The 18,707-nt window shown below is 39.0% G+C and overlaps 2 protein-coding genes across 2 annotated transcripts; one reads left to right on the forward strand and one right to left on the reverse strand.

Moving 5' to 3' along the window:
* Nucleotides 1-1,912: 1,912 nt before the first annotated feature.
* LOC141598572 (uncharacterized) lies at nucleotides 1,913-9,403 on the forward strand. Its single transcript, XM_074418254.1, has 10 exons — nucleotides 1,913-2,151; nucleotides 3,125-3,192; nucleotides 3,597-4,218; nucleotides 4,571-5,014; nucleotides 5,095-5,708; nucleotides 6,034-6,504; nucleotides 6,862-7,311; nucleotides 7,575-8,568; nucleotides 8,874-8,916; nucleotides 9,088-9,403. Exons 1-10 carry the CDS (start codon nucleotides 1,995-1,997, stop codon nucleotides 9,236-9,238), a joined length of 4,014 nt encoding a protein of 1,337 aa, XP_074274355.1. The 5' UTR covers nucleotides 1,913-1,994; the 3' UTR covers nucleotides 9,239-9,403.
* A 598-nt stretch (nucleotides 9,404-10,001) lies between these two features.
* LOC141598573 (uncharacterized) lies at nucleotides 10,002-12,679 on the reverse strand. Its single transcript, XM_074418255.1, has 3 exons — nucleotides 11,215-12,679; nucleotides 10,944-11,126; nucleotides 10,002-10,830 (listed from the first exon to the last, which is right to left on the reverse strand). The coding sequence occupies exons 1-3, from the start codon at nucleotides 12,482-12,484 to the stop codon at nucleotides 10,754-10,756; spliced, it is 1,530 nt and encodes a 509-aa protein (XP_074274356.1). The 5' UTR covers nucleotides 12,485-12,679; the 3' UTR covers nucleotides 10,002-10,753.
* Nucleotides 12,680-18,707: the final 6,028 nt, after the last annotated feature.

The following is an 18,707-nucleotide window of genomic DNA, read 5'->3' on the forward strand; positions in this document are numbered from 1 at the left end:
ACACCAACTTATCGTTTAGCATATTGTAAAATAGGAAATTTTATTCCACTTTACAAAGAAAATTAATAATCTACTAATCGTAATCTGTCAATTACCAAACACTCAAATTAATTCTGCTAATTATAATACTCTAGTCAAACCTTCTTATAAAATCTGATTTTACAATCTGCTTATGCTGAAATTAATCCGTTGTTTACCAAACAGGGCCTTTATATATATTAGAATACGCCTTATGCGGAAATTAAGTAAAACAATATAATAAATATATACTCTTTTCGTCCCATTTTTTTTGTCTTAAAGGTATTTAATCAAAGGTGAGTAGCAGTTTATAGAACCGAAAATTCACGCAGTAGTTCTGAGGTTTTATATTTTGCACGAAATAGAGTATTTTTTTGTAACCGAAAGATTTTAAGAGGTTTATAACTAGTGTTTATAAGCTCAGAAAGTGACAATTTTTTTCGAATTGATCATCTTTCCGAGAATTACGATTTAAAAAAAAAAATTGTTGAGTTTGGAACGCATGATCAACAGATATGGTCACTCAAAGCAGGTTCAATCAAAAATATATAAAAACTCCTAGACACCCAAAAAAAAATTAACAAGTCTTGCTGAAGACGGGTCGGAGCAAGTGACGGATAATGCCACTCACAAAACGGATAGGGGGGACAAGGTGGGGACACCCCCATGTGCTTCCCTCTCTCCTCTATTTGGGTCATTTGTGAGAGGAAATGGTATCCGTCACTCCAAAGTGACGGATACGTGCCGTCTTCAATGAGATTTTGTGAAAAAAAATGTAAACTATAAACCAGGACCTAGGTAGTATAACTAATTCTCTATCTTTTTAACTTTTTAATTTTTATCGGTTGATGAATACCATTCTTTCTAGTCGTTACTCACATAATATTCCGTTCGTCCGGGTCAATTGTTTTTCTTTGATTTTAGTACAAAGACCTAAGAAATAGGATGGGCCAATTACTAGATGACACGTGAAACAAATTGAGTGTGAATAATCAAATTGCATAAAGACCAATAGCAAGGAAAAAGGATAACAATTAACTAAAACATCATTAGATGAAAAAATGACAACAAATAACCGAGACAGAAGAAGTAAAAGTCATTAAATCTATCAAAACTATAAAATTTAGTTCATGAAATCATTATTTTCATTTTATTTTAGTTCATGAAATAAATCAAAACTATAACAATCTCCTCTTACTCCCAAAAGGTAATAAAAAAAAGGGATATTCTCTCGTGTACCTCTCAACTTTTTCATTTTCTATGATATACCCCTCTTTTCATGCAAAAAAACTTTGACCGTCAATAACTCTTGGCTACAAGTTCAGAATAGGATAAACTTTTTTTTCAAATTGACCGTATTTAAGAGGTCTTCCGTGTGAAAAAAAATTCACCGACGTTTCAACTCATAGTCGGGAATTAACGTCGGTCAAAGTTTATTCGTTAAAAAATGTTTGACCAACCATAACTTCCGGCTACGAGTTCAAAAAGCGGTGATTTTTTTTTTTCAAATTGAAGGCCTTGACGAGATAATTGGTTTGAAAAAAAAAATTATCATTTCCTGAACTCGTAATAAAGAATTATTGTCGGTCAAAGATTTTTTATGAAAAACGAGGGGTACACAATAGAAAACGAAAAAGTTCAGGGGTACACGAGAGAATATCCCTAAAAAAAAGAAGATAAAACTCCGCTTATTTTTCACTTCAATTTTAATCGGGTGTGAGAATTGTGGCTTAAGTTAAGACGGACTTAAACAAGAACCGGACATAGTCCAAACTCCAAACTCCAAACTCCAAACTCCAAAGTCCAAAGTCTCTTTTCTTTTTCTTTGTTTTTTTTAAATAATGAAACGGCGTCGTTTCACATCCCCAAAAATAAAACCTCCTCGCTTATAACAATCACACTCTCACTCAACAATTACAACTCTCTGTCTGCCGCCATCAAAACCCGTCACACCTGAAATTCCAAGCTTCTCAACAATGGCGAAACGTAAGCGAAACGACGACGTACTAAACCAACACCACGAAGATGAAGATGATGATGAACAACAACTTAGAGCGGTTTTCGTTGATACAAATATAGACACTAACATCATCGTTCTTATTTCACCTTTTTCCTCTTTCTCCCTCCTCAAAGGTCTAATATTTTCTCTTATTTATCAATTTATTTATGTTTTTAATCGTGGGTTTTTTTCAATTTGATGTTTTATGAACTGGGTATTTGTCCATTTTTTATATAATTTAGGTTTAACTTATGTATGAAATATAAACTATGTTGGATTGTTTTTATCGCTCTCGTATAAGACGGTCTCATGATATTGTTACGAATCGATTCGTATATAATGGGTAGTTGTGAGTCTTGTGACTGTATGGGATGGACTGGCCAAATGAGTGATGTATAATATAATGTGAGACCGTCTCGCAGGAGATTTAACTGTGTAGGTATGATTTACCCCATTTTACGAATTGGGTTATTTCCACTGTAATGTTTGATTTACCCTTCTATATCAAGTTGGTATTTGTCCTTTTTTTTTGATAGAATGTAGGGTTTAAGTTATGTATAAACTTTGTTGTGATGATTCACCCATTTTGCGAAATAGGAATTTTCCATTGTTAAGAAATTGTTCCTGAATCCTGATGTTGGGGTGTAAGTGTGTAACTGTGGATAATAAGGTAATATAGGGTATTATTTACTCCCTTCACCACATTCATTTGCTTACCTTCCTCACAAAGAATTAAACAGGTAAACAATTGATTGAGACGGAGGAAGAATAAACTATAAATCTATAATGGATTTTTTTTCATTTTCGGTGGAGTCAATATTTTCTATTCATTGGCTGTGGAAATTGGGTTATGATGGAATAGAGCAAATTAGATAACTATTTTGCTTTGTTTCTTATATCATGAAGTACCAATTGGCCGATACTTCTGTTATTAAAAGCCTGGAAAAGGTTGCATACCAAAGCCTTTTCAAGGCAATGGGGTAGTGGTATTGGCTTGTTGCTGCATTATGTCAATTAGTTATTCAGGAAAAGATTTCTCTTCTATTATCTGTGAAATTTGCACGGTTTATATTGTATGCGTTAACATAAATAATTTTCGAGTTGCAGAACGAATTGTGAGGGAGCATGCTAACTGTTTTGCAGAATTGGGGGAAATCAAGATTAATGCGCTTAAGGTTTTATTCTCTTCCTCAGTATTTTTCTTTGTCGTCAAAAATTAGATAGTTTATAACTGAAATGTGCAAAAAAAGAAAACAAAGAAAAGCTGGGCTGGATGCTTGATGGTTTTTGTTTGTGCTAAAACAAACATTTGTTTTAATCATGTACCGTCTTGGTTGTTTCGTAGTGGACTAAAAATTTTGTTTTCTTTGTTTGTGCACTAGGAGTCTAGGAGTGATGTTTAGTAAAAAAAAAATTCGCCGATGGTTGGAAATTGAGGTGCTTTGATAGTTTGATGTCTAAATAACCAAATAGTAAACTGTTATAAAAGAAAGCCAGTAGTTATTGTTTTGAAGTGTTGGCTTTTATGTGCACATTTTGCTAGTGCTTATTCGTATTATCGTATATGAATACTTGATAGGTTAAGCGAGAGCAGAAGTACTATCGCTTGTCGGAAAGTATGCTTTTAAGAACAGCTTTTCATGGGGTTGAGACTTGGTTTGTTTTTGCCGATGTTGATAAGGCCTCTCTTGGTCAGTCAGCGAAAACCCATTCCGATCCTGTAACAGAACTCCAACTGAACCTGACCAATCATGAACATGCCTCGAACCTGCCAAATGATCCATCTAAGGATTCTGAAAGCGAAGCGATGGAAAGAGGATCAGATATTGGTAGTCCTGTAGCCCAAAATGGTTCGAAGCGTAAGAGGAGAAAGAAGGAAAAACATAATAGTGAAGATTTGTCCCTTGCATTGGCATCTAGCGTACCTGCTGAGAATGTTCACAAGATTGAGAGCATCATTGCTGTTGACAAATCTTTGTTGGAAACTAAAGGATTAGTGTCTGGTTTTGAGGGAGAACCTCTTGAGACAAGGCAGCCAGTCAGCAAAAAGGATGACCTGCAGAAAAATGATGGTGCTTCAATTAATTTTCCATCTAAAGTTGTTGAAACTTCTACCGAGGGTGAAGTGAGGACGAAGGAAATGAGATACAATCATCCCAGCATAGTTCGTCATGTTCATGGTGCCTCATCTGAATTGGAAGGTGAATCTTGGGTGCTGTGAGATTTCTGTTTTTTTTTTTTTTTTTTTTTTTTTTTTGTTGTCCTTGCCTTGACTTTTCATCTCTTTTGTTTTCCATGCCCATTCTTTCTAAAGACTTGCTATTCTTTGGTTTTGGTTTATGATGGAAAAAAGCAAACTCGCTCTTAAGTGGCTGTGATTTTTGTAACGTGTAGTAGTAAGGCTGCATAGGAGTAGGCATGCATATGACCTCCTTAGCCCCACCAGTTGCGGGCAACCCTGTGAATTGTCATTTTGTTGTAACATGACTATTAGGCTCTTTGCTGTTCTATATTGGTAAGTCTATGTTACCCTGACAGCACATTCTTATGCAGGGAGTGGCAAAATTTCAGGCAGTACTCTTAACCAAGATAGTGTAGTTCACAATGCTGAAGCTATATCTGAGTCGCGAGTGAGAAAAGCCAAGAAAAATAAGAAGGGTGGTGGTGATGGAGCTGACAAAATCCATTCTGCGGAGGTAGGTAAAGGGCCTGACGTTATGCCTTATGATGTTGCTGCTGGGAGGGAATCTGACAGATTTAATACTACAATAGAGGAAACACCCCTGAAGCAAACCGATGATTCAAAGCTCCTTTTGTCTCGACATGAGGAGGTAAACAAGGAAGATGCTCCTTTGATGTCATCAGAGTTGAAGAACAACACCGAGTCTAGGAATGCATCTAAGAAAAGAAGATCAAGTAAAGCTGAGAGCGAACACCAGGACTTGTCTAGCATACGAGAAAGTGCCGATCCAGAATCAGCTGACACTAGGCAGAAAGGTGCTTAATTTCTTACTCATTGATAACCATATTGATAATTCTGTATGACTGTATTAGACTAACAGCGGACTACTATGTAGGGGCAAGCACGACATCAGGTGAGACCCTCAAAGAAGCTGGTTGTGAACCCCGAGCCAAGAAAACCAAGAAGACAAAAACAAAAGATGTCGATGGAGTTGATGGAAGCCTGCAAGTGCTTAAGAGTATTCAATATGATGTTACTGCTTTGGACAGTGAGAAAGCGGCATGTGAAAGAGAATCAAACAGCAAAATAATCGCAGAAGAGAAAATTCTGGAAACTGGCAATATTGCCAAGAAAAAGAAATACAAAACCAAGGAAACTGATCAAGATTTAGATGACTCAAGGCAGGATGTTGCTGAAATATTGCAACAAGCTGACATTAGCAAACCTGAACAAAATCCTGAGTCAGCTAATGTAACAGAAGAGACTAAAGTGGATAAGTCGAAGCCAAGTAAGAAGACAAAAAAGAGCAAAAAGAATGAAAGAGCATCTGAAGTTCTTCCTCTGATAGTGAACAATAATTCAGCAGCAGAACCAGCTAAAAGTAGCAAACATGAGGAAAATAGTGAACTTATGAGTGTAAATCCGAAGAAGTCCAAAAGTAGACAAACTACTCCTGCTGTAGATGTGCCCGAGAACCCTGTGTTACAGCAGGTGGCTGAGGGAAAAATGGTAATTATGTCTCTCTACTGTTGGTAGCAATAGGAACTTGATGATAATAGAGTCCACGATGAGTCAATGACGTGGCCATTACCCTTTCACTGCTCCTGTCATAATGTACTCTTACCTAGTACTATCACTCATCTAATATCAAATCAATCTGTCAAGTCTTGTATGGGCGCTCCTGAATGTGACCACCACAAATCCCTATAAAATCTTCATCTTCATTTGTTTATATTGGTTAATGAGTTGGTCTCACTTCTCAGTAAGAGTGTTGCATATCGGTTTTTTGTGTTCCCTATTTTGTTTCCTTATATATGCTGTCCCTATTTGGCAGGCTGATGATGATGTTTCAACGAATAACAGTTTGAGTCCCAATAAGCATCAAACTGAGTTAAATGACGATGAGCATGAACATTTGAATGAAAATGCTGCCCAAAAGGTTTATTCACAAGAAACCGATATGAGAAATCTGGTAAAGCAGACAACAAAAAAGCCTAAGCGGAAGAAACTTGATCAGCCCTCATCTATTGATACTTCATCTAATTTGATGGCTGTGGAAAAAGGCTACGAAAGTGAAAGAACTTCCCTGGTCAGCAATCAACTTCAGAGTCATGTTCAAGAAGCCGGGTTGGTGAAGGTGATTGGTGTTGAATCATTTCATCCTCAACTCAGTACACCTGAAGTTAATGGGGAAATTACCGGTATCAGACCCAAAAAGAAGGTGCAAAGGAAACATTCTGCTTCTGAAAAAAGCAGTTCCATTTTACACATGAAGCAACAGCAAGATGCCGAAACACAGAAAACAGTAAGTATAATGTAGTCATCTTAAGGGTTTGTTTGGAAACAATTGTAGGAAGGACGGATGGGGGAATGGAGCAATGATGTAGACGTGCCTGAGAACCCTCTGTTAAGCAATAATTATAGCTTTTTACGGTTGTGAGTATAACTCAATGAAAAAAGAGTTCACGTTGAGTCAATGAGGGGGCCAATCCCCTTTTGGTGAGTCTAGTATGAAACGATCCCACATGTGACCTCCACAAATCCTGTAAAATCTTCATTTGTTTATATGGCTAATGAGTTGGTCTCTCGTGTAGAAGTGTTGCATAATGTTTTTGTGTTCTCCTTTTTGAATTCTTATAAATGCCCGTCCCTTTTTTGGCAGGCTGATGATGATGCAAGTTTGAGTGCCAATAAGAAGCAAACAGAGTTAAAAGACGGTGAGCATGGACATTTGAATGAAAATTCTGTCCAGAAACCTGAAGCCAATATGAGGAATCTGGCAAAGCAGGCCAAAAATAAGTCTAAGCGGAATAAGCCAGATCAGCCCTCATCTATCGATACTTCATCTAATTTGATGACTGTGGAGAAGGGTTATGAAAGTGAAAGAACCTCTCTGGTCAGCCATCAACTTCAGAGTGATGCTCATAAAGCCGAGCTGGTGAAGGTGACTGGCGTTGAGTCCTCTCTGCCTCAAGTCGGTACTCCTGAAGTCAATGGGGAAATTGCAAGTGTCAAACCTAAAAAGAAGGCGAAAAGGAAGCATTCTGATTCTGAAAACAACTCCTCCATTTTACATATGAAGCAACAGTTGGAGGCAAAAACACAGAAAACAGTAAGTATAATATAGTCTCGTTCAGGGTTTGTTTCAATGTTTGGATATAATTGTAGGGGGGAAGGGAATGGAGCAATAGTATTTTCCTGCCGATTCTTTTCTATGTTGAAACAATGTTTAATTATCGTTGTAAAAAGAAGTTCCCTTGATCCTAGTTGTGGCCTTCCCTTGGCTTCAAACCCCTCAATCCGGGCAGGGTGTAAAGCTAGTGTTATGTGCTATGTCCATCAAAAGGATGTTGACCTACTTCATTTTTTTCGTAGGTGGTAGAACAGGCTGATGATGTTATGTCGAGTCACTATGTTGATGATGCTGACGTCCAACAGAAAGTCTCACTGCATGAGAAGTGTCGCGATGATTCAACTGAAGTAAGGAAATCAGATAATCAGCTGCTAAGTAATGTGAAGGCGAATAAGCTTGATCTTTCTACATCTGTAGATACCCCGTCTAATGGAGAGAACTTGAGTAAAGTAAGTGAAAGAAATGCTCAGGCTGAAATTGAACTTCAGAATAATGTTCAGGAATCAGAACTCTCGGGTCAGATTGGCACAGAATCCTCCCCAACACATCAGATCAGCCAACGTGAAGAGCATCTGAATATTCAGAGTGCTGAAGTCATCAAGCCAAAAGAAGTCTCATCTAGTTTAGCAGAGACAAGGATTCCAGAAAAGCCGCGTTCAAGTAAGCAGAAGGTAAAGAATAAAGATCTGCCTACCTCTGCACTTGCTGGGTCAAAGGAAAAGAACTTGACAGTTTCAACTAGTTGGAAAGAAGTTACGGCCACTCAAGTTCCTGTAACTGATGCTGTGAACACTCAGGTAGGAGCGCCTGATCAAAACAACCCCATCGGAAAGAGTGATGTTGATGGAAGCAAGTCTTCAGGAACATCGAGTTCGATTTCTGAGAAATCAGCCAAGACGATCCATATGGGAAAAAACATGAAGGAGGTTCAAAAGAGGAAGAATCAGGAGAACTCATTTAAAACACCTTTAAACAAGAAGAATCAGGAGCCTGCATTTAAAACACCTGCAAACAAAAACGTGGGTTTACCTGTGAGTTCCGTACCACAAAAGAAACAATTGCCGGCTACCTCAGGGGGCTTATTTGGGGGTTTGTATAGTGACAGTTCTGATGGTGAAGTTGAAAGAAATGATTCAAGTTGTAGCACTAGAACCCCTGATGATTTATCTTCTTCTGATTACTCGTCTGATTATTCAGAGGGAGAAAGCAAAGGAGATGTGGTGACATCGCAACAAAGTAAGTTCCCCTCCATCCCTAATCTTCTTGTCAGTGTTTCGAGGTTGGCCTCTTGGTATCCAGTGCCTCATTGTCTTGTGCATTTGGAGGGTTTAGAGGTATACACAGCCTTAACGGACTGACACTTGAAACGACGTTAAGAGAATTTATCTTGATGTGAACCATGGTGAAATTACGTTGAGAATTGCATTGATTACCTGCTAATTTATAACTTGGTTGGATGCGATATCTACTGTACTTGTTAAATTGATTCTGGTCATATGTTGTACGTCTATCTAATCCTGTTTTTGCTCACATCTTACCAGAATCTAATGGTAGTCGAAGTGCAAGGGAGAAGACGACTTTGAAGTAAGTGTTGAATTCGAAAACTAGTTGAAAGTTTAAGTCTTGAAATCCTTTTTTTTTTTTTACTTTTCCGCTATATCAAGGAAGAACTTGGTGGAAATCGTGTTGTTTAATTTTCGACCAAAAATTTGAAGGGGTCTTATTTGGGGTTTTTACTAATTTACTATCCTGCAGCTTGTCAGCCTTCAAGGATCAGGATATAAAATCGATACTAAGAAGCTCTAGGCGATTCAAGAATGCCAAGCTAGCAGTTTCACAGTCACAAATGGAAGATGGTGAGAGTGAGGTACCTGAATTTGTTCCCGATAGTCTACCGGACTCATGAATGTGGTGATGGTATTTAGGCTTGTTCCTTACACCTCAGTTTTCGGTTATTTCAACACAACTTTTGCAATGGTTGTTACTGTTAAGAACTCTATGAGAGGTAGTTTTGCTTACCTCTCCAATTTTGCCCTAATTAATTATGGTTGATCCTGTCGACTTTTACAAACGTGATGTACACATTTTTGTAATGGTTCATTGCCTTGATGTCCGCTTTGCAAGGTGAAATATTGTGTTGAGAGTCGCTATGAAAGTACGAAGTGAGTCACCTGCATGTCTAGCTTTGAGACCCGTCAGTTCCGGCTTGCTATTAAATGTTGTCTTGTTGATAAGCGAAAATAATCTCCTCAACCAAAAATCTAGGCTGATTGTTGGTCCATTCAATAGTTCTACAATTCACTTTTATACATTCGGAAATTTAACTCATTCATGTTCATGGCCAGATAACTGACTCCTGTTCTCGCCACCAAAAAGTCCCAAGCCTTGTAAAACTCGTGCTTCCTGCGCCTTCCTTCACCATTGCCAACTCTGCTTTCAGAAACTCGATTTCTGCTTCGCGAGCTGCAATTAATAAACAAATCTCATGAAAAAGCCAGAACATTGTTGTAGTGTGTATTATTGTACAGTATGAGGGTTTTCAATTTTTAAAAAAGATGTTAACCGCGTAGTAAATGATTAAGCAGAGCATGATTTCACAGGAAATAGAACTAATGTATATGTATGGAGTATATATGCAGAACTGAACAAGAATCTCCGAGGACAGAAACCTGTTTTAGTGAAGGATTTGTTATCGTCCAAATCTGTAGCCTCGGCCATAATCTGTTCCTTGCCAGAGATTAACCTGTTATTCATGAGCAAGCTGCTAACATTGTCATCCCCTAGTGTGACGGGGAGCGGGATTCTCCTAACAGCAGTGTCAAGCTTATAAAAAGGACTGACTAAATAGAGAATTTGTTAGCCTGGGGATACTGGGACCAGACAGGTGGTACAAATTACGTCTAACGTGTGCAAATTACGCACCTATTAATCAGAATACACACATGTTCGCTTTATATAGACTCTTGTCATCGAAGAGTCAACTGAACAGTTTCCTAATTTGTGAGTGGTAAATTATGGGAGATTATAGTGGAACCAGAATCCATTTTGAGTTGTGACTTAATTATGGAGTTATGGTATTGCTGCTGGGAGGGAGGGAATCTGACAGAATTAAGACTACTACACACCCCTGAAGCAAACCGATGATTCAAAGCTCCTTTTGTCGGAAATAAACAAGAAAGATGTTCGTTTGATGTCATCAGAGTTGAAGAAAAAAACACCAAGCCTAAGAATATGCATCTTAGAAAAGAAGAACAAGCTGGGTGTGTGAACCTGGAACCAAGAAAGCACAGAAAACAGTTTCCATACATTCGGAAACTATATACACAGAAAACAGTAAGTATTATCTTCAAAACGAAATACAACAATTCACTTTTATACATTCGGAATTTTTTACGTCCATAGCCAGTCACAACACAAGCCTTCAAGAACTCGTGCTTCCTGCGCCTGCCTTCACCATTGCCAACTCTGCTTTCAGAAGACCGATCTCTGCTTCGTGAGCTGCAATTAGTAAATGATTTATGTAGCTCATGATTTAACGGAAATAGAACTAATGCAATACGGAGTATATATGCAGAACTGAACAAGGAAGGATACAAGGGGTTCGGATTTACCTGCTATAAGCTTCTTTAATTCCTCGGTCCCCCTATCGCCATTCTCAGTTTTCCCCAGTTCTAGACACTTCTCTCGCACAGATCGCATCATACGACTTAGGTCAAGAATCATAGAATTCATCTCTTTGTTTACAGACTTGAACTTGCTTTCCTGCTTTTTCTTCGGTGGAGAGTTAATCCAGCCTACAATCAAGGACACTATTAACAATGCATACAACTGATACAAGCATATATCATGATTATTGAATTAGCATAGCATGCAGAGACTTACAGTCTGGAACAGTGCCGATGACAGAGCAGCGGGTACTATGGGAGACATTGGGGAAGGTGGTGTCAGTTTTATAGCAGAAAGAAGCCACAGTCCGGAATACGGTCCCACCCTTAGAATTGTCCATACCAGCCGGAACATCCTCGAAAAACTTGATGAAAAAAGCACGCGAGCACATTTCAACTTGTGTTTGGTGCAACTGGTCAAAAAGATGAGCTGTGACAACATAACAGAAGAAGCGGCCACCCACATGGAAAAAGAATCTCTTAGGATAGTAGTGGGATTTAGTGAAAGACTTGTTTTCGTCCAAATCTTTAGCCTCGGCCATCATCTGTTCCTCTGTGAAGCTGTGATTCATGAGTGTATCGGAGGGGGGGAGCGAGAATTTCCTAACAGCAGGGATAAGCTCACTTCTATCAAATTGAGAAAGTGTTATCCTGGGGACACCAAAACCAGAAAGCCGGTACAGGGAATCAGATTGCTGTGAAAAGATGGAACCATACGGAAAGTGAGGAACCCTTTCTGGTCGTGGTCGTGGTGGTCGTGGTGGTGGTGGCAAGGTGTTGTCCCAAGTGAGCGAGTCCAAGTCAAAGATAGCAAGAAAACAAGGAACGCCTATGATAACACGGCGACCAATGACAGTGGCACAATCTAAAAGTTCTATACCCGCCCAAGAATCAAACAAGGGCGGATCAGGCAGGATTTCCCAACAGTCAGTCAACGGTTTATACCGCTCAAATAAACCGGTGTAATTATACCCAGGAAACTTGGTAGTACAATCGATGGGATGAGGGGCAAATGCGTAAATCATACCATTATCGACAAACACGCAGGTCTGGGTCTTTGCGGTATGCATTGATGCAACAGACCGCAGTTCTGGTTGGGGGTCATTAATATCGATAAACTGAACATGACGGGATAAGGGGTCCGCGTCCAGCTTGGATGCGCCCCCGAAAAAGTAGAATTTGGAGCCAAGGTTGACGCAGGAAGTCCCCGGCAAAAAGGTGCATTCCTTCAAGAAAGGTGAGATAGTAGTAATATTTTGTTTGCAATCGTAAACATCAAACATCTGCTCGCATTCCTCGAGTTCCGATAAATCAATTGGTAGCCGAATCACGTATAGTGATGAATTCTCCGGCGGGTAATGCTCCACGAACAAGCATATAGTTGGTCCTGAACCCGGTCCCGATCCCGCCGCCTTCATCTCTTCACTAATTTTATTATTGCTCTCTCGTGTCGCCTGCTTTCTTCTCGACCGCTTACGTCTCGGCATCGCTCTTCCCTCTGCTTTGCAAAAGAACACTAGAATTTACGTGGTTCACTATTAATATGATAGCTATGTCGAGGGCCAGGGAAATATTTAACTAGGCTTGAAAATATTTAATTATGTAGGAGAGAATTACAGATTACAAAAGCGAGCTCTCAAACAGTCAAACTTGCCTCATCAAGTTTTCTATCTTTCTCTCTTAATTAACCTAAAATATAATCGGGTCTTTATATAATATTATTTCACCCAAAATTTTATACCTAAAGTCCTAAACTAATTAAGAAATTAATTAAACAAACCTTACAAAAAATCCAACTAAGAAAATCCTACGCAAAGTCAAAGACTAAGCTAATTATGGAATTAATCAGCTAACTTCCTTCCTAAAAGGCTAAAGTTTAGCGTAGCAACATGACGAGCCAAGAAATAAAGCACCAATCAAAAACTAGTGCACATACATGTTTAATACGTACATACACATGTCCATGAAACAATTCCCACTTCAGAATCGTCGCATAGATAAACAAGGGACTTGCAGTGTAGCTGCTCCTCGTCCTCCGTCTTTGCTTTTATTCCTTAGTTTATTTTTGCTCCATCTTTTAATCTCACTCTCACATACCGAAACCAAAACGACTCGGACGAGTTATATTATATTCTAACAGCTATAATTCTAACGAGTTTTCTAACGTGAGCCTTAAGATGATATATTAATAACCTAAATAAAGAGGATGGTGCTCCTTTTTGGGTGTAAAGAGGACGTCTTTCCGGAGGACACGAGTATTTCTGATTTCAAAACTACTTTTGCACTGTTATGGACTTTATGAAGGACCATTCAAATGAAAACGGCCCAGAATATGTGATTGGTGACCCACATGGGTATATGGAAAATGGCCCAAGATTATGTAATTGATTACCAAATTTTAGCAATTGGCTTTTAAAACATTGTTATTATAAAAATCTTTAAAAAATATGTAATGTAAGTTATATATGTCATTTTTATGTTTTAGTAAAATAACCCCACTTAAACTGCCCCAACCCAATTGACCTATTAGTCAGGTGTAGTACAGAGAGTAGAGATGCGCATCATGGCGGGACAATCCGGCCGAGCCTAATCTCGCTAGTCGAGTTCCAGTGGCTCGAGCAGCTGGTGGGTCAGGCCGACACGGCTCACACATCGCCTCAGATCGGTCAGTACGGCATTTTCATTGGCCCACCCGGTCCAACACTAAAATTTTTTCAAAATAAAGGTGACCCAACCCTGCATGCTACTAAGTAAGTTGGGCTCGAGTTGGACGAAATCAACGCAGCCCGGTCCTTCACTCGTGTCGTGTCTGGGCTGCTAACCCTCAACCCGCTACGGTAGAGCTGATCAAAAGCGGGCTAGGGCCGGACACGGGCCCAACTACTAAAAAAGTGTCCGACGGGCCTTATTTTTTAGCCTGGGCCCGCTAAGAGGGCCAGTTTCCACTGTCCGTACCCGCCAACTTCAAGAGAGTGAGTCGGCCCGCGGGCCTGACTTAAATCAAATATAAAAATTAGTGTTTCTATTAAAACACGAGTTTTTTTATCGCTACATCCCACTAAAACTTAACAATTGTCTTTAAAAGCTTACCCTTAAGAAATTATACTAATTTTCAAAAGATATGTTTACTAGATTTTGAAATAAACACAAGTTAGGCAATGTTCTACTGTTATACTACAAACATCAAAAGTTCATTTTTGCTTTAGTATTTGTGCGGCATTGTCAGCGGTTACATACACTCCCGTGAAAAATACTTGAAAGGTACTATCTTTATACGACAATCCCGTTAGCATGTCAATTCTCGGAGAATCTTTATACGACAAGTGTAAATACCGACAATCTCCCACTTATACGTTAGGCATAAGTATTCATTTGCACTACCTAATTGGTTTAGAGTGTACAAATTGTAAATGAAGTGAGCAGAGAAGGTCGGAAGATTGAGGGTTTGAGGACTTTTATGAGGTTACTTTTAATAGCGGGCCTAGCGGGGCGCCCATGGGCAATTTTGTTTAGTTCAAGTCCGTCCATTTATTCTAGCGGGCCTAGTTTTCTTGTCCGTTACCCGTTTAATTTTTGATTTTTCTTGTCCAAGCCCGCTATTTTAGTGGGCCTGATGGGCTGGGCCAAACGGGCCGGCCCGCACTTGATCAGCTCTACGCTACGGTACGGCCACTATACACCTCTAATAGAGAGTAATATTAACTACTCACTCCTTTTTTTTTTTCATTTCCATTTGGATGGTGATAGGGTGCCACCCGGCGGTACTGAATCTCAGTGCCACAATAATTAAGTAAAACTAAAAACTAAATCATCAATTGTCAACCTATAATTACATCAATAAGATCTTCACAGTACATGGCATCATATCTTTAATTTCATCAATTGATTAAGCCTTCATACATAATCTCAAAAATAAACGAGATTATCAAATAGATTAGTTGTGATATCACCTCCAATTCTGTCGTCCAATGTTCTTACCATTTTGTTTCATTAACAATGCTGTCAATTCAGTTATACATTTCTAACGAAGTTTCATAGCATGAAAGTTGCTTTTTAAGTGGAACCTCATATGTACTCTTGGTACTATGAGATATGGACAGGGAAAGTCCTTCATTTGTCATTCATGCGTATTGAGGATCAAATTCAATATTTATCGGTTTTTAACCACTAAAACCAATAAATATTGAATTTGATCCTCGTCAGTTGATCACCGCCGTCTCACGACAATAACGTCAATTTCCTCCCTTTCCACATAATCTCTAATTACATGGTATTTCCTTTCAATGTGTCTAGATTTGTTACTAGACTTAGGCTCTTTTGTAGAATCCGCAGTAACACTTTGCTTGAAGCTCTTCCAGCAAACAACTCCTCCATTTAGCATAAACACATAGCCAGATTGGGATTTCATGTCATCCCGATCGGTTTGGAAACTTGCGTCAGTGTAACCTCTTACACACAACTCAGTTTCTCCTCCAAACACTAAGAACATCCTTAAGTACTTGAGAAGGACTAAGGATTCGTTCTTAGTGTTTGGAGGAGAAACTGAGTTGTGTGTAAGACGTTACACTGACGCAAGTTTCCAAACCGATCGGGATGACATGAAATCCCAATCCGGCTATGTGTTTATGCTAAATGGAGGAGCTGTTTGCTGGAAGAGCTTCAAGCAAAGTGTTACTGCGGATTCTACAAAAGAGCCTAAGTCTAGTAACAAATCTAGACACATTGAAAGGAAATACCATGTAATTAGAGATTATGTGGAAAGGAAGGAAATTGACGTTATTGTCGTGAGACGGCGGTGATCAACTGACGAGGATCAAATTCAATATTTATTGGTTTTAGTGGTTAAAAACCGATAAATATTGAATTTGATCCTCAACTCTCTAATAAAATTAATTTATCTCATAATGAGGAAGACGATTGAGTTTATTTGATGCAAAATTGCAACCGCTTCCAAAATACTTATAAAACGAAGTTGCGAGATTGATAACATATGGATAACTATTCACTCTACACCTCTAATAGAGAGTAATATTAAATACTCCCTCCTTTTTTTCCCATTTCCATTTTAAGAATTGAAGTTGACAAATCACGACCATAAATAACTCAAAAAGTAATATATTTGCATGCATTTATAATCGAAACATGTTTAACAAAACATTATATGTGTTGTGCGGAAGCGTGATATCCCGTGTTGGGCCTTTGCTGCATCTGTGTCCACAACCCATAATAGTACGATATTGTCCGTTTTGGGCCAAACCCTCACGGATTTACTCTTGGGCTCCTTCCCAAATGGCCTCGTACTATTATATTTTGTAGACACTTATAAAGATGAGTTTTCATCTTTATTCTACCGATGTGTGACATGGGTTTTCACCCTAACAATCCTCCCCTCAAACCAAGGACCATCATCTTGACTCGGACCTTGACCTCTATGGAGGACTCCCACACTCTACAACCCCAACTTTAGACACCCGAAACATCACAAGTCTTGATAACCTCCCTTTAGCCGACACACCATGCTACCACGAGCCATGTCTTGCACCACATGTCACCGCCTGGTCAAGTGAGTGCCCTCACATGCTTCTGAACTAGCATGTCCTTGTGCCCTTCTTGAGAATTTGCTACACGTGCATATTGAACATCCTCTGCATCCAATATACCTTGGACCGGGTCCGTCACTTCATAAGTCCTAGAACACAAAGGGTCTCTGACATCCAACCTGGAAAAGACCCACCAAACCTGTAGCACCCAACCTGATAAGGGTCCACCTAATCAACAGTTCTAGTACACAAATGGTTTATGTCCCACAAGACCTATGACGCCTTTCATCCATTTAGCCCTGGACCGGGCTTGCTCAAGGACTCACCCCGAGCTAGGAGTTTCATGCCTTACAATGTACAACTTCAAGTCTTGGGCCTGCTGATGAATCCTTGTGTCTAGCCCAAGTTGAACCTTGGGCTCTGATACCACTTGTTGTGTGGAAGCGTGAATATCCCGTGTTGGGCCTCTGCTTCATCTGTGTCCACAACCCATAATAGTACGATATTGTCCGCTTTGGGCCAAACCCTCACGGATTTACTCTAGGGCTCCTTCCCAAAAGGCCTCGTACTATTATATTTTGTAGACACTTATAAAGATGAGCTTTCATCTTTATTCTACGATGTGGGACATGGGTTTGCACCCTAACAATATACACTCAAAATTTGACAAAATGTCAAAAAGTACGCATCTTTATTACTGTATTAAAATTCTAGAATCCACACCGGACCTACAAATCTGATTTAATTTATCAAGTAGTCAGTTTCAAAGATATTATACTCCCTAATAAGTATCGCATGTGGCTGTCTTTTTAAAAAGACCTCTTATAAGTTACAACCTCTTCTCTGCTTACTCTCCCACTTACAGCTTGTTAGTGGTCTTTTTAAAGTAACGAAAGTGTCCGTATTCAATAAGATTTTGTAAGGAAAATTTCCAATTTGGTGTCCTGAGGTTTGAGCTAATTTCACTTTGGTTCCCTAAGATTTAAATAATTCCATTTTGATGACCTAAGTTATGGTTTTATTTCCACTTTGTTGACCTAAGTTTTGAATAAAATTTCATTCATTTTGGTGACCACTACTACAAATCTAGGCAACCACAACGACCCTTTAACAACGCTTATTCACGAAAATCACCAAAAGACGTTGTAGAATGGATTGTGCGAAATTTTACTAAACTTAATTACAACGGTTATGTGTTGTTAACCGTTGTTATTGGTTTTAACAACGGGTCAAACTTGCATAACCGTTGTTAATATAAAAACTAATAACAACAGTTTACTCTGTAATACATTATAACCGTTGTTAATAATTTGGCGCAAAATTAGTGAAAAGTAATTACAACGGTTATATTAGAACCCGTTGTTAATACTTTTTAACAACGGTTGTCAAAGGAACTGAAGAACAGGAAACAGAAGAAGACGATGAATGTAGGAGACAAAATGGAAAAGATTGGTATTATTGATGATGAATATGATACACAATGCCCTGTTTATATACACAAAGATACATCAAAATAATATAATATGCTACTAAAGTTAGAGGAGATATTATACACAGAGATCGTAATAATATCGTCACGATATCGTAATAATATCGTGCACCATATTATTCAATATTCCCCCTCAAGTTGGAGCACTTGGTAAACCAATGCCCAACTTGGACTGAAGATAACGATACGCATCTCTTCTTAAAGCCTTCGTAAAGATATTCGCAACTTGCTCCTTGCTTCGTATATATGAAGTTGAGATCGTTTTATTGACGATAGGGTGTCGAATGAAATGACAATCGACCTTTATGTGCTTCGTTCGATCATGGAATACCGGATTTTTTGCTATGCTCAAGGCTGCCTGATTATCACAAAAGAGCTCAATTGGTTTTTCACAGCTAACACCGAGTGACTGTAGAAACGACTTCAGCCAAAGGACTTCACTGGTCACGGCAGCTAGTGCTCTATACTCTGCCTCGGCCGTTGATTTTGCCACGGTGGTCTGTTTTCGTGCTTTCCACGAAATGGGAGATTTTCCCAATGACACAAAATAACCGGTAATCGATCTCCTTGTTAACGGGCATTTTGCATCGTCAGAATCTGAGTAACCACGCCGCGTCAAATTACAGTCTCGCTCAATTATAATTCCCTTTCCCGGACTTCCCTTGATGTACCATATGACTC

The sequence above is a fragment of the Silene latifolia genome, chromosome 9, assembly GCF_048544455.1.
Source record: "Silene latifolia isolate original U9 population chromosome 9, ASM4854445v1, whole genome shotgun sequence".
NCBI lineage: Eukaryota > Viridiplantae > Streptophyta > Magnoliopsida > Caryophyllales > Caryophyllaceae > Silene > Silene latifolia.